This window comes from Fringilla coelebs (genome assembly GCF_963513975.1).
Source record: "Fringilla coelebs genome assembly, chromosome: 10".
In the NCBI taxonomy this organism is placed as follows: domain Eukaryota; kingdom Metazoa; phylum Chordata; class Aves; order Passeriformes; family Fringillidae; genus Fringilla; species Fringilla coelebs.
The window spans coordinates 21,060,369-21,075,135 of NC_140036.1; the positions used below are offsets into that span (position 1 = coordinate 21,060,369).

At 43.3% G+C, this 14,767-nt stretch overlaps 1 protein-coding gene across 1 annotated transcript in view; it reads right to left on the reverse strand.

Annotated features, from left to right (window-relative positions):
* The window catches only part of FNDC3B (fibronectin type III domain containing 3B), a 184,538-nt gene that overhangs the window by 72,083 nt on the left and 97,688 nt on the right, over nucleotides 1–14,767 (reverse strand). The window contains exons 5-6 of the mRNA XM_084212475.1: nucleotides 13,365–13,608; nucleotides 12,192–12,476 (exon numbers count right to left, since the gene is read on the reverse strand). Of these exons, the coding sequence (XP_084068601.1) occupies nucleotides 12,192–12,476; nucleotides 13,365–13,608 (529 nt within the window). The remainder of the gene's footprint in view (nucleotides 1–12,191; nucleotides 12,477–13,364; nucleotides 13,609–14,767) is intronic.

The window sequence follows — 14,767 nt, forward strand, 5'->3', positions numbered from 1 at the left end:
CTCTAACCAAAGGCACTTCCTATCACATGGATCAGGATCAGATGTGGGAGCATTCAGATGTACATAGTGAAGTCACCTGGGCTAAAAAGGGCTTTAAAAATAAATGTAAGGGCATCCAATCCTCCCTGCCCCCCCCTATTGTTTGGATCTCTGTTTTTCATTGGGATGGAGGAAGGGAAATAAGATCAGTAGCAACCAGCAAGGGAAATAAAAGCCTGGATGCAAGGGACAAATGGAGGGTAAGTGACATGTTGGGTTTGTTTTTCTCTGCTTCTTCGCTGCTACTGCTGGAAGACAGCAAAAACAACTCCTACTTTACTGGCTGGAGATCTGAGTGACTTCCTACTGTGAACAGGCAGTTGGTCCATCAGAAGGCAGAAAAGGCTTTCTTAGTAAAATACAGCAGCCCCCATCCCCATCACATCCGTGTGACACCGCGAGCGAGCGCTCTGTGCATCTCCCAAAGCAGAGGCAGTGCACTGGGCATGGCTGCAGCTGGCTGGGCTTGAAGGAACACCAAACCAAACAATGACATAACCCACAGGAACAGAGGAAGCTCAAGATGAATCTGCTGGAACAACAAACCACTTACACACAGGACCTCCTCTTGGAGCACTCTCTTTTCATCATTTCGACCTGCTTTAGCCTATTTTCTCTGTCAAAATATTTTTTCTTTTTATTTATCGGCAGCTTCCCTTCTGCTATGCTGTTACAGCAGCTTGCACACTATGTGGGGTTGGGAAGACAATAAAAGCTTTGCAGATAAACCAAGCAGTGCCATCCCCTCCATCTTTTGGTCAAGTATTTGACAAAAGACTGAAAGTCCCTCCTAAAACTTTCCTGGAGCTCCTGACTCCTCCTTTCCAAGTAGAAGGCTGATGTTCTCACTATTTGGCCAACAAACACTAAACTTTTCCTAGCAGCAATGAAGCTCTTGACACACCTCAGAGTTTTGTACAACAGCTGGGATGCATGGAATTTCCTTATCCTTAATTCCTTCCATTTATTTCTGTGCTGCTTCATGGTTTGTCCTTCTCCTCATTTCTCCTCATTCCCTGTGACTGCCTGTCCAGCATTTGCCACACTCAAGGGTTGCTCTCCAGGCTGAGGAACCCAGTGGTCACTCAGGAAGGGATGTAACTTCTGCAGAGCTGCACCCTGCTGTCAGCAGCACCCCAAGCTGCCACAGGTGACATGGCCAGAAAAACTCCACAGGCTTCTCCAGGAGCAGGGGTTGATCAGCAGAATGGCTGAGACACCCATGCTTCTTAAATTGTGAAACTGGCTCAAAAGGATGTCTGATGCCAGCCATGAAATTACACCACCTGGCATTTACAGAGAGATCTCCCCTCCAAAAGAAAAGGTTCCCTTCAGTCCTGGCACCTGACTGTCCCAGCCAGGCAAAGCAGGAGCCTGAGCACCATGGACACACAGCAAAGGAGGCTCACAACTCCTCCTTGCACTGACAAAAAGCACAAGTCTGACAGCACCAAGGATTAGTCTCTCCTCCCAGCTGGGCCCCTGACAGCTCCACTGCATCCCACCACAGGTGTGGCTTTGTCCCTCCTGAGTGTCCCTGCTGGGACAGCCACACCTGGGACGTCCTGCTGGGGCAGAGCTGAGCCCTGCACTCTCCAAGAGCTGAGGTGGAAAGCACAGTCCCTAATGAACAGAGGGTGACAAGTCTCCAGTGCCATTTTAAAGTGGCTTTTAAAATCCTGTGTCTGCTGCCCCATGCCAGTGAGGAAATGCTTTTCTCTGAAATACCATCCCCAGTGTAAGGGGACAATGGCCAGTATTGAACACAAAACAAAACTTAGTTCTTCTTGATGTTCAAAAACATGACCATAGGCAATTCTGGCCATAAACCCTTTGCTAACCTGCCTATTACACAATAAGAGCATTTTCCTGATCAAACACAAAACTAGCAAAATAACCTGCAGGACTGCATATTTGCACAGAAAAACAATCACACAGCACAGCCAAAACAGACTCCATAGGAGTTCCAAACTTGCTGGGGATTAAACAGAGCTCCTCAGCCAAAATTAACAACTTCCTTGGCAGTGAACCTCATAAAGCCACCGAGTTTGCTACAACAATAGGAAGGCAGCAGTGCACTTCCCCAGCGAGGAGGCACAGCAGAACCCATCATGAACTAAAAAAAATTTAAGAAAATAACTGCAGGCCAAATTTTGCCCTCAGTGACAACTCCTCAACCTTGCTCGAATCAAAGAAGAAATGCCTTCTTTAGATTTCATAGTGGGCACTGCAAAGTGCTGTGGGATGCTGGGTTTGAGCAATAATCCCTATTTCAGTCTCAGGAACAGAGTCAGAGCAAAGCAAGCTATTCATCCTCAGTGAGAAAGTAAGCAGGGAAAACTTGCCCTAAACCAGGATAAACGTCCAAAGTGTGTCATCTTTTCACTGTTCTTGATTTTTGTCTAAGCATTCACATTAAAGCAGAAATTTTATTTCTATGCACTACTTACACTATTTGGACATCTTTAAAAGATGTTAGATTCCACAGGAATAAAAGTTGGGGCTTTTTTATTTTTTTTTAATACAACCATTCCAACTCATGGTGCTAGAAAGGCAAAGATTTTTCATGAAGCCTGCATTGGGATTTTTCAGTGGCAACCTAGCGAGGGGCTGCAGTTGCAACATTCTTTGAATGACCCCCCAACCTAAGCTCTTCTGTCATCAATGTAAATTACTGACCTATTTTTCCAGATGAAAAGTATGATACAATGAAATTGCAATCAGTGGTGGAAGAGCTCACAGTAATTCCAGAAACCAAATAACATCTTTTTCTACTCAGCCCAGGCACCACAGCTCAGAGATGGGGGAAGGCAAAGAGCTTCCCCTCCCTTCTTTAAATCAACCCAAACACCTCCAGATTGACAGCAGAACAGAAATAAATTATCTTTCTCATGACAGATGACAATCAACTGACTCAAGCAATCCCAGCCTAAATTGTTTTGCAGTCATGTCTGAAGGATGAACTATGACTATATGAGCTAGAAGGATATTAAACAGAACATTTAATAAAGACTGGGGGCTAAATTTATAAAATGCAGAAGTCAAAAAGGCTGATGTAATCTTATCTGTGCCCTCTCATGCCTGAGATGGGAAGAATGAGTTCAAGAATGTTTAAAAAACCTGATCTCTAATGTCTGTACCAACTTCCTACTAGTGAGCTGAAGAAGTGCATGGGCAATTAGCAGCCCTGTACAGGACAAGGCCAAAATGTGATCTTGGATATTGGCACAACCAATTTCACCACTAAGAAACCTTCCAAATATTTAAAATATTTCACAGAAATATCCACCTGATTACTGCTTGCTGGGGAGGATTTAACAAAGCTACAGGAATTTCAGCTCATTCTGGATTTCATTGCTGAGATGAAATTCAGGGACATGTCACATGAATCGCAGTAAATCAAAGCAGCTGCTTCTAAGCACAGCTCCTTAGAGGGGAAAAGAAAAACAAGAAAAAAAACCCAACACAAACACCAAACTCAAGCTTCAGGACAACATCTTTTATAATAAACCTTGGAGAAAATTGAAATGGCTGCTTCATTTTAGAACTGTGTTTAACCTTTCTGTTTACTGCAACACTCAAAGCATCACCCTGCACTAAGATTCCTCCTCCCCTTAAAAGCAAATACACTGAAGGTCACAAAAACTTCAGAAATCAAATTCCACCCTTCCTCAGAAAAGGAGGAGGAGTAACTGATGGGGTTTGAAGCACAGCCTAAGAGAGTTCAGTAAACAAATCCCATTAACTTCAGGGGGACATGAAATTTCTTTTCACCACCTTTGCACATCCAGCTGGAAACACAGACGGACATTGTTCAGAACATCTGGCTATACAAATAAGTGTTGTTCATTAAATCATTAGACTTAAACACATTTTGTTTTTTATAGTCTGGAGGGAGGAAATGTTCTACCTCTTCCTATAAATACCCTCTCCCTTTTGGTTCCACGTCCCAGATATTGCCAAATAAGGGAATCACGGTTCCCTTCCTTTGTCGGTGGTCCATGTTATCTCCTCCTAACTGGTGAGGATACACTGCTTATCTTGCCCTGAAACTCTCAGATCTTGGTGTAACTCTTCTCCCCATCACAGGCATTTAATCAGTGAACATTTAAGCAGGATAAAAATGTACTTTGTATGATTTTTTTTTTTTTGCTGTTGGGTGGGTACCCATAAATTATGTAAACTCCTAGGAAAAAGGTTCGGATTTCAGTCTTCTGGATTTGACCGTCAGTTGCAGCAGAAGCTGCAAATTCCTGAGATAATATGAAGATCCTCTGGGGGAAGAGGTTGTGCCTTACGTCATTCAGCACTGACTTCCTGATAAATGATGGAGCAGACAGTTTAGCCAGCTCACCCTGCCAAGGAGATCCTGCTGGCAAAATGAGGGAAGGGAGGGATGAAGCAGATGGGAATAAAAATATGAGAGCCTACAGAAACTGATCAGGATTGGGAAAAACAGCTTTGAGGTAAAACACCAGCCACTGCCAAAAGGATTTATGAGCCCTAATAAGGTCAAACATGAGCCCTGGAGCCAGATTCCCTCACTCTTTACTAGATATGCCCTACATGTTCCTCAGTGGACTTTGAGCTGTGTTTCCTGTAGCTGGCATACTTAGGAAGATTAGGGAGCTTCTAATGAGATTTATTTTGTCACAGCTGCTGGGATAAGACTGAAAAATGTAACCAAAACTGTGGTGACCCATTCTGCCCCATGGATGGCTCAGAGCCATGGATGCCCAGATCACCAGCCCTCAGTGCACCTCATAACCACACTGGATCATTTGTATCCACGCTGCCCCGGTGTTCTTTTGCATTTTCAGGTACAAAAAGTCTGAACAAAACCAAGTTTGAGGCATTTTCATTCGCCTTTAAAAACAGCTGACATTGAAGATGGGAGAATATTGTGCAATTAAATTAGGAGATGCTCCCACTTAGCTGATGAAGAGAATCCCTTATCTACAACTTCTGGTGCCAAAGTTATGAAGCTGGTTCTTTAGTCTTTGAAGATAACTGCATAAAAATAGAGTGTATCTCCTCTCTCCCTGTGCTGTGAAAGAAGGGAGGACTGCCATGGCATTCAGGCTTCCCATAAACTTTGGGTTTGTTCCTGCAGTATGGATACAGCAAGAGAATTTGTGACAGGTCACATGCAGACAAGATTTCACAGGCTGGCAAATTCCTGGAAATTATCTGCACACAGGCAACTTCTGGGAAAGAGTTGGCCAAGATGCCTGAGAAGGAAGCACCCAGGGGCAGCTGAAAGCAGAACACTGCTGGGTTTGGAGCTGGGCAAAGCTGTGGCAGAGGCAGGGAGGGCACTGGGCATGGACCTGCCTTCCAGCACCATCTGTGAGATTTAGCTTCTACCCTTCTCATCAAAGCCCCCATGAATGAAGTTAAGCTTCAAGACAGCAGAGGAAGCAGATTTGCTTCTCTCCCTCAACAGAGTGGATTTCAGCCACGCTGGATAAACATTTTAGCCACTCTTTCTGCTGAAGAAAAGTCACAAATTAAGGCTGATCTGGATAAATTCTTGCAGGCACACAGAAGCTGGGAGTGTACTCTACCTGAATCCTGCAATATGTTTCTAATACAGCCCTCAGCCTATATAATCCTCACTTAAGTGGTTTTTTAGGCAAAAATATTATTTAGTGAGACTCTGTGTGGCCCAGCTAATGGAGCTCAAGCTGGTACACAACGGTGTATCTGACACTCACAATCACTTTGTTTACTGCCTGAACAAGCAGTTCACAGCCTATTATTTTAGAGAAAACACCAAAGATAAAGACTGCTGAAGAAGCAGGCATACTTCCAAATAGAAACAAACAAAAGCACAAGCTCAGTCATGATGTGGGAGATAAGGTCAAGGCACGAGAATATCACACTGGAAATTCTGGGTGTCACAAATGAACACTGGTTTCTCAAGTTCAGACTATGCCCTAATTAATGCATCCTATTTCCTCTGATGCATTAAAACTTACAGGAAAACAGCACAGAGCACACAAAATCTATTTCTAATGAGATATAAATCTGAAGAATTCAGACAAGTAGTATTAATGGCTAAAACTTAAAAAAATGCAGTAGGAACAGTAACACCATTTAGATTTCATGTTTGATGCTGATCTATCCTCTCAAGATTCCACACGTCCTGGTTCCACTAAATATTAAGTTTCATGTTGCATTATTTGGTATAGTACTAAAATTCACTCAACCTGACAGATGTATTTTACTCTTCTGTGTGTGTTTTTTTCAGTGCTATTAATAAAATCACTGTGTCAGTTTTGACAGATTGTTTTCAGGACACAATCTTATTGAAACTCCTTATTTTATAGAAGCAGGTACATTTAGGGACACCAGAGAAGCTGCATTTAACAGAGGGGCATTTTGTATAGCAGCAGAAAAAAACATTTATGAATGACCAATTTTGTCTGCAGAACATTTCTACACAAATATCTATTAGCATGTACCAGATCATCAGTTCCCAGCTGAAAAACCATAAAATTTACATGTATTGCCAGTGTTTCTCAGCCTCTTTGCTTACATGGACCAAAAGTGATGAAACTACTCTTCTAAGCTTTTAAATCTAGAGGATATACAGGCACAGATAAATGTATGACTCAATAAGCAAAATTAATTCAGGACTAAAATAGAAAAGAATTGACAGGATCTGGAATGAGTAAGAAGAGGAACTTCGCCTTGTTCCTGTCTGCACTGAATCACAGCTCCTACAACTTACCTTTAATTCACAGGCTCTGGATTAAAACAACAACTTGACACAGTTAAAAAAAAAAAAAAAAAACCCACACTTTTCCCTAAGTATACTTAAATGTCACATGGAAGATTGAGAGACAACAGGATGGGGCTGTACCATGAACACCTCAGCTCTGGTTTTTCATACCTCACCCACTCTTGCAGAGCACATCCCACCACATTCAGGGATACCTAAGGGTAGGTTCTTCTTCACCTCACAACTTCTGCTCTTCCAAGTTAGGCACTTACTTTAAAATGTTTTCAAATTAAAACCACCATTGTTAGGAAGTGCTCTTGCCAAGCCCATTTTCTGTGTATTCCCAATGCCCTCAAAGAAAGGAGCACACAGAGCTGCCCACATCTCCTGAGCAACTTCAAGCAGCAGCAATTTGAAGCCACGGTTTTCACCTTTCAGAGTAGCTGGAGACTGCTTCAGTGCACAAAATCAGATTTACAAAACCTCCACAACAGGAAAGCAACACCTCTGAGGCTTGTGCACATCTGATAGTGGAAGTGATGCTCTGTCAATAGTCTGCAGCAGCTCTTTGAACTATCAATTGATTCTCAGGCTTTTTCCTCCCTGCTCCACGTGCAGAGCACATCAATGCCACAGAGCAGTGAAGTGCACACCAAACTCAGTGCTCCTCACTGGGAAAGCAAATGTGCTTTTCAAAACTGAGCTAGATGAGTTCACAGACAGCAGGTCAGTGAGAGGGCACCAAAGGACTGGGCAGGACCCGACCCAGGTCTGGATGCTGCTGGAGGAGCCTGGAGCAGCATGTAGGATGCGTTCAACCTTGCAGGCTCCTCCTCAGCATCATCTTCATCACCCTCCTGGGCTAGCAGGGCTGATCTGAAGCCAGATCTTCTCAAATGAGGACAAAACCTTGTTTAGGAGCACTTTCACAATGGCACACACAAGCCTGGAGGCAGCTCCCTGCCCAGGCTGGTCTGTTTGTCCTGGCACCCAGCTCCTGCACAGGATGCAAACAACAATCCATCGCCTACTTCCCACTTTTACCCATTTCAAGTGGTTTACTTTTGGCTGTATTAAACTCTTCAAACTTCAAAAAGGATTTAAAAAGAAAAAAAAAAGATTTTATCTCATTTGAACAGAGGGAAAAAAAGAAAAAAAAAAGATGCTTTATAAGGAAATAGGCAAAAGCATTGTCAGAGTGCTCGAAAGTGCTTATGTTCCCACAGTACTTGCAGGCACACACAGAACTTCTTGAACTACCAGATCAGTGCATGACCAAGAAGGGAGCCACTGAGTGCATGAGAAGGAAGTGACTCAGACTGAAATCCATAAAGGACAGCATGAATGGGACAGGATTTCCGCTTACAGCTCTTTTTACATGGCAAGGCTCCTTTACAAAAAAAAAACAACCCACAAAAAAAACCCAACCCTGCTCCCTCCTGTCCCATTCAGTTTTTAAAACAGCTCTGTGGAAAAGCTACAATATGGATTTCAAATCAGAATCCCAGTATCATACGTCCAAGTCTTCTACCTGTATAAAACACCACCCACCATCCTACCAGAAACAGAAATTGCTTAATTTTCAGTCAATTATAAGCAATCAGTTTGCTTTTTTTTTCTTTTTTTTTCCTTAAAACAGCCTATTTCCAACATAACTAGAAATCTTTATTTACAAGTGCACCACCCAGCACAGCATGATGCAGTCAATGGTAAAGGTCAGAATTGCACTTATATACCCAATCTGAAACCATAAATTTACTAGTGAAAAGAAGATGCTACTGTTATAGGACCACCCTGGGATAAGGGTGCATTATAGAAACAACAACTTATTTTTAATGTACCATCATGCTGTCCAGAATACAGAGGTGCACAGGCTGGATCCACAACTGGAGAGGTGACTGAACAATAATTTAACAATAATCCAGAGTAATTGACTTAATTTCAGTACTGATAACATTCAGAATTGATGATCTATAACTCCATTTCTTCTACCAGTGGTGAAGCAGATTTTGGGGGAACCCTTCCTTCTTTTGATATTGGAAGGAAGCTGGCAGTTATTGACACATGGCAAATTTTTCCTTTAACACTTACACTAAGTTCATGGGCATAATACATGAAATGAGAATAGATCTGGATGGAAAAGTACATTTTAAACATCATATGTACTGTGACTTTTCAGGGAAGAGGGTTGGGTCCTTGCATTGTACATTTTCTTCAATATAATTCACAGGATCCCAGAATGGTTTGGGATGGACTTTGAAGATGCTTTTGTTCTATCCCCTGCCATGGGCAGGGACACCTCCCACTACCCCAGGCTGCTCCAAGCCCCATCTAACCTGGACACTCCCAGGAGTGGGACAACCACAGATTCTCTGGGCAACCTTTGCCAGGGTCTGCTCAATCTCATGGGGAAGAATTCCTTCCCAATATCCCATCTAACTCTGCCATCTTTGAGTTTATTGTTCCTGCAGCCCTGCAATAACTCCAGCCCCAGCAGAGTGGGTGTGCTAAGGCAGGAGTAACACACCCCTCAGAGAAATCACTACCAAAAAGCAGGACAAGCACCACCTTAAGCACAGGGGCAGCACATCCAAGAACAGAAACTCCCATTTCCCTGTCACAAATCCCCTGTGGGCATCATCTCTCCCTGCTGATTAAAGCAGACACTCCAATCGCCTCTCTGAGCATCAGCCCAGGAGCAGCTGGGACTGCAGGGAGAGGTGCCCCTGGCGAGCTCCCACCCACACTTCCAGCACTCAGGCAGCTCCCAAATTCTGCTTCATCCAGCTCAATCCCTAAGGACAGCAATCACTGTCAGGCTGCAGCACTGTGCACTGACACAGGCTGCTCTCTGCAGCAGCCAGAGCTGAGCCTGTGCAAGCGCCTGCTCCAGCTGTGTCTGGGGCTCCTAAAGCCCCCTCCCTTGCCAGCAGCTGGATCCCAGCATTGCTCCAGCATCCAAACACCCAGAAGAAGCCAGCTCCACTGCAGGAGCACACACACCCCACAGCCAGATAGGAAATGATAGGCCATCAAGCACATCACAATCCCCTTTCAAAAATCCACGCAAACAAAGCCTTGAGCTCCAGCTCTCCTTCACCTTATTCCAAGTTTTACAGCAAATTCATACATTCCTACTCCCCTCCTAAAGAGTTTTTTGGTTAAGTGGTTTTCTAAATAAAGACTTATCCACAAGTTTTATACATATATATACCCATTTTTATATATTTATGTATCTAAAAATAGGTTTTCCAGGCTATTCTGCAAGGTTGGAAGCAGCCACACAGCACCATCAAGTTTTAACTATTAGCAGGCTGAACAGATACACATCCACAAAACCTGTAAGTTTAAACCCCTTTGCTACTTGTTGCTTCTGACACATTCAGTTTTTCTGGCTATTCTAAAAACTGTCATCTTAGCATAAATCAAATTAGCAACTGTGCCCAGACTGCTGCTAACTCTCACCCTAATTACCTGTGTGGCCAGGTTAGTCGGGTATTCATCAATAAATCCCCAAATAATTAAAGAAGAAACAGAGAAGGTAAATATAAAGCAACAAATACAATTAGAAGCTGGTAAATACCAAGTGGGAATTTATTTTATTTTAGGGAGCTGCTTCATGAGACCCTTTAAGAAACCTCTGTGACCTTTCTGCAGAAATCTGAATATAAGTTTACATGTATGACTATAATAATACACTGATATCAAAAACCTCACATTTGAGCCCACAGTATCTTTCATTTTTTTCCTTTTAATATCAAAACATTCTCCCATTCCTGCCCTGGCCATGGACTTGCTGCAGAGCAGCTGATGCAACTCCAGGGCTGCCACTTCTGCCTGCAGATGCAGAACTGAATTTTTCAAGGCAGGAGGGTGGGACAAGGGATGCTTATTTGCACAGCCTCCTGTTAGAGGCTTTTCCAGAGCTGGGGGAGGACTCCATCCCTGGCTGTCCCCAGTTTGAAGGCACTCTCTGCCTGACAGGACTGGGTGTGCTGTAGCCTTGACTCCACTGATTTTCTTGGCATTTTAAAAGCCCTCGTGCTCTTCAGCTGCAGCACAGCAGACCAAAGCAACAAATTAGACAAACACAAAGGTTGCAGGAAACCCTTAGATAAGATGCTTTTAAATGATTTCTAGATTATTTCAGAAATGATCAGCCAGGCTGACTCAGTACCCACTGAACCAATATTGTAGGACTATACTTTTTTGCAGGTTGTTTACATCCAAGCTTCAAACACCTCATGTATTCTACCTCAAATAAACACCTAAACATAAATAAGAATACTAAAGTTTGCATAAGCTGATTGGCAAGAAATAACTAGAAAGTCTAATGCAGTGATTCATTTTCTTGGATTACAGCATTCCCAAATACAGCTCCTTCCTAATTCCAAAGACCCTGAAGCACGTCTGCAAATCCTCATTCCTTACCATGCCAGCAGCATTTTTCCCCCTCTTTGGCTATTGATACAGTTAATTTTCATAACTATTTCTTTTAGTTATGTCTCACACGTAAAAATACAGAGGCATATAAATATACACTATAGATGGATAATGGAAAACCTGTGTTTTATGCATAAATTAACTCAAGATATTTCAGAGTGTGCTACATTATGAATATCCTGGACATGCTGCTTTGGTCACTACATGAAGGTTTATTCAGGCAGCTGCTGCAGCAGTCAGCAGAGAGACAAGAAGAGAGGAGAAAGGCAGGTAGGGATAAGGGATTATAACAAGTTACTAAACTAAATTTAGGTACAACTCTGTGCAGAATGGCTTATGATAAACGAGATTTGATTACAGTAAAGCATTGGGTTTAAAAAGTTTTAAATTTTTAAATGGCAAGTCTCTGAAAATGTTGAAGAAAATTATTTAAAAAGTAGTCAGATTTATTTGACCCCTATTTCCAATGGCTAACATTAAGGAATTTCTTCTCTATTCTGTTTTCACCTAATCTTACTTTCACTGAATTTTGACATTAAAAAACCTTTGGTTTTTCAGTCAGTACCTCTAAACTTTCTAATAACTTTACCAGGTAAACCTAGGATATTCAAAATAGTGGTTCCTAGTAGTCAGATTTTGATTATAGCTCAATTGCCCGTGAAAGTGCCAAGATGCCTCTCCGAAAAGCAAAATAAAACTGAGACCTCACCCATAAAACACAATTCTGCTTCCAGCAGATAAAAAGAGAATGATGCTGCATCTACCAAGGGAGCAGTCACAAAAGATGGGGAGGCTCTGGGCTCACCTTACAAAACAAACACAGCCCAGCAAGCCCAGCGCTGGGATTTAAGCTCACACCGTATTAACGCGTGGGTGGGAGTGTTTCTTGGCACGGCCACTGGATCCACACAGAGGAGGTCACAAGCCGGAAAGGTGCCATAAAAAAGGAATTAAAAATAAATAAATAAAGCCCTCTTTTTACCATGTGGGTCTTGTTCATTTGACTTTGGGCTGCTCCTTGCTCTGCGCTCCGGTTTCTTCAGGGCCGGGGCTGCCCCGCCGCCGCTGCTGGCCCCGTTGTGGCTCTTGGCATAGCCGTTGTACACCGTGGTGCAGCTGCCTATATGGCTCTTGTAGATGGAGGAGGGAGGGCTGTTCAGGCGGTTCTGGCGGTCAATCTGCCTGTCTTTGAGCTTTTTGTGCTGTGGCTTGCTGTACTGATCTTCCCTGGTGATGTAGCTGGACATCCCGTATAGTGGTATGATTTCTGAAACGGAACGTTAACCCGCGTTAACTCAGAACAACAAAACAACTGAGGGGTTTTTTCCCCCCAGAAAACCCAATTTCTGGCTATCTCCAAATGAAATTAGTTCCTGGAGGTTTTTAAAAGAAAACCCTTTTTTGCAATGATTTTGTATTAAGCGTGCTGCTTTGATGACAGAATTTTACTTTGGATGCGTGTCTAAAATACCACTATTAGGGTGATGTTTTTCCCTTCCTTTTCAGTCTTTGTGTTTCAGGGACAGATTACAAGCAAAAATCCAGACAAAACTGATCTTTTGGAAAAAGCCTTCATAAGCCCAGAGCAATTTAGCATTTTCTTCCTCAGGGCTTGACTGGACAGAACAAGCTGAGATGTGCTGGTTCCAAGCTGCCAACTCTGGATTACATGCAATTTAACTTCCCAGTATAAATAGACTTAACAATCGTGTCAGTTGTGCTGCCTAAGGAGAGAAGTGCAACACGAAGTAGAACCTTTGGGAATTGAAACTATCTTAAAAAAGTTTGGGAATTATCATAAATATCACGTACATTCTTTGGATACACTTCATTAAATACAATCCCCACTTCCCCCTCCATGGATGACTCTCTTAACCTAAGGCAGGTCAGCTCGTAGGGATCACAGCATTTCCTGATTTTTTCCTATATTTCAATCTTCCTTTTTGTGCTTCACTTTGAGAGCGAACCTTGCAAATATCATGCCCAAAAGAGTTTTGTCTTTAAAAATGGATGCTCATAGCTAAAGCCCCTGAATCAGGATATTAAAGGAGTCTCATCCATGTAACAAAGTCACTTTCTAAGCTCTCTACTTCACTCCTAACTCTTGGTTCCCCCAGCCCCTACACCTTGGTGAACACCTTCCCTCCCAGCTCACCTTGCTCTCCATATATTGTTGGGGGAAGATGATGCTGCGGGAAAAACTGTGGTGGCATGTCCCCAGGTCCAGTGACAGGAGGGTAGAACGCCGTGTGGGAGTTGTGGATGAAGTGGGGATGGTGTGCCAGGTAGGGGGGCAGGTGATGGGTGGGCGAGATGGCCGAGGGGTAGCTGGGAGGGAAACACTCTGGAGACTGCGGCGTCACCACCACCCTGCGGACGCCCGTGCTGTCTTCTATCACCTGCAGAGAAAGGAGCACGTTAGGCAGCATCTGAACAGGCACACCTCTGAAACAGCACTGTTTACAGCTCGTCCTCCCACTGCAAAACAGTTGGTCATGGGGTTTAGCTTCACGAATAAACACAATTCTAAAATTAATATCGGCAGAAATAACCGCGGCGGTGATGTGGCTTTTCCTGGAGACTCAGATATCCCCACTAATCACTGGGAGCTGTACTGCTGCTAGTGATAACTATGTGGGTTAAGGGACAGAAAACATAACCTGCATTTAGGGAGGAAAACAATTGAAAAAGGAACACAAAGCACCAAAATAAGCATTCTCTTTGGGACTGACCTTATATTCCGCCCATAACATTTCTACCACGAATTTTGACAGCGCTCTGAGGATGGAGTCAGCAGCACTTTGGAAAGCAGCTGGCACTGCTGTTGTGGAGAGGCTGTGTGTGTGCACACAGACATGTACTCTGCAGGAACCTGCTGTGCTGGCCTACATTTGCAAAGGAGCTGCTCTGTTCCTAACAGGTAGCTGCTCAGGACAAATCACAGGGCAGAGGGTTTGTTTCTGTTACAGAGCTGGTCTATACATCCACACAAATCAGCTCTGGGATATGCATAACTTGGCCCCTAACACCATAGTCAAAGCATGTAAAAACAGATGTAGGAAGGTGGAAATGTACTTAGGCTGAAAAATGTTTTTCAGGTTATAATTTTTCCAGAGTTGTATTTCTGGAGAACAGTCAACCAGCCAAATTTCAATCCAGACTTAGGAACCAAGCTTTTCTTGAAGCTCATCCAAAAAACTTCTGCCATTTCTTAAATTAAAAAATACAACCACGTAAGAGCCATTACTATCCCTTTGACTCTGTATGCCGACATGCACGAGGGGGAAAAGCATGAAGGAAACATCATTTAATTTCACCCAACAAACAGGTTGTTGAGAACCTCATTTTCTCTAAACTGACTGATGGCACACAGATGGAGCACTGTCTGTGATGAATATGTTGTATGAGATAAATGAACGAGCACCAGAGGCACCTGCTGCAAGATGCTGATTCCCACACCATCAGCTGGGGATATACAGCACCAGCAGAAGAGACTCTGCTGTGGATTGTGGATTGCCTGCACTCCAGAGGCTCTCACAACATCCCAGTGTCTTTACT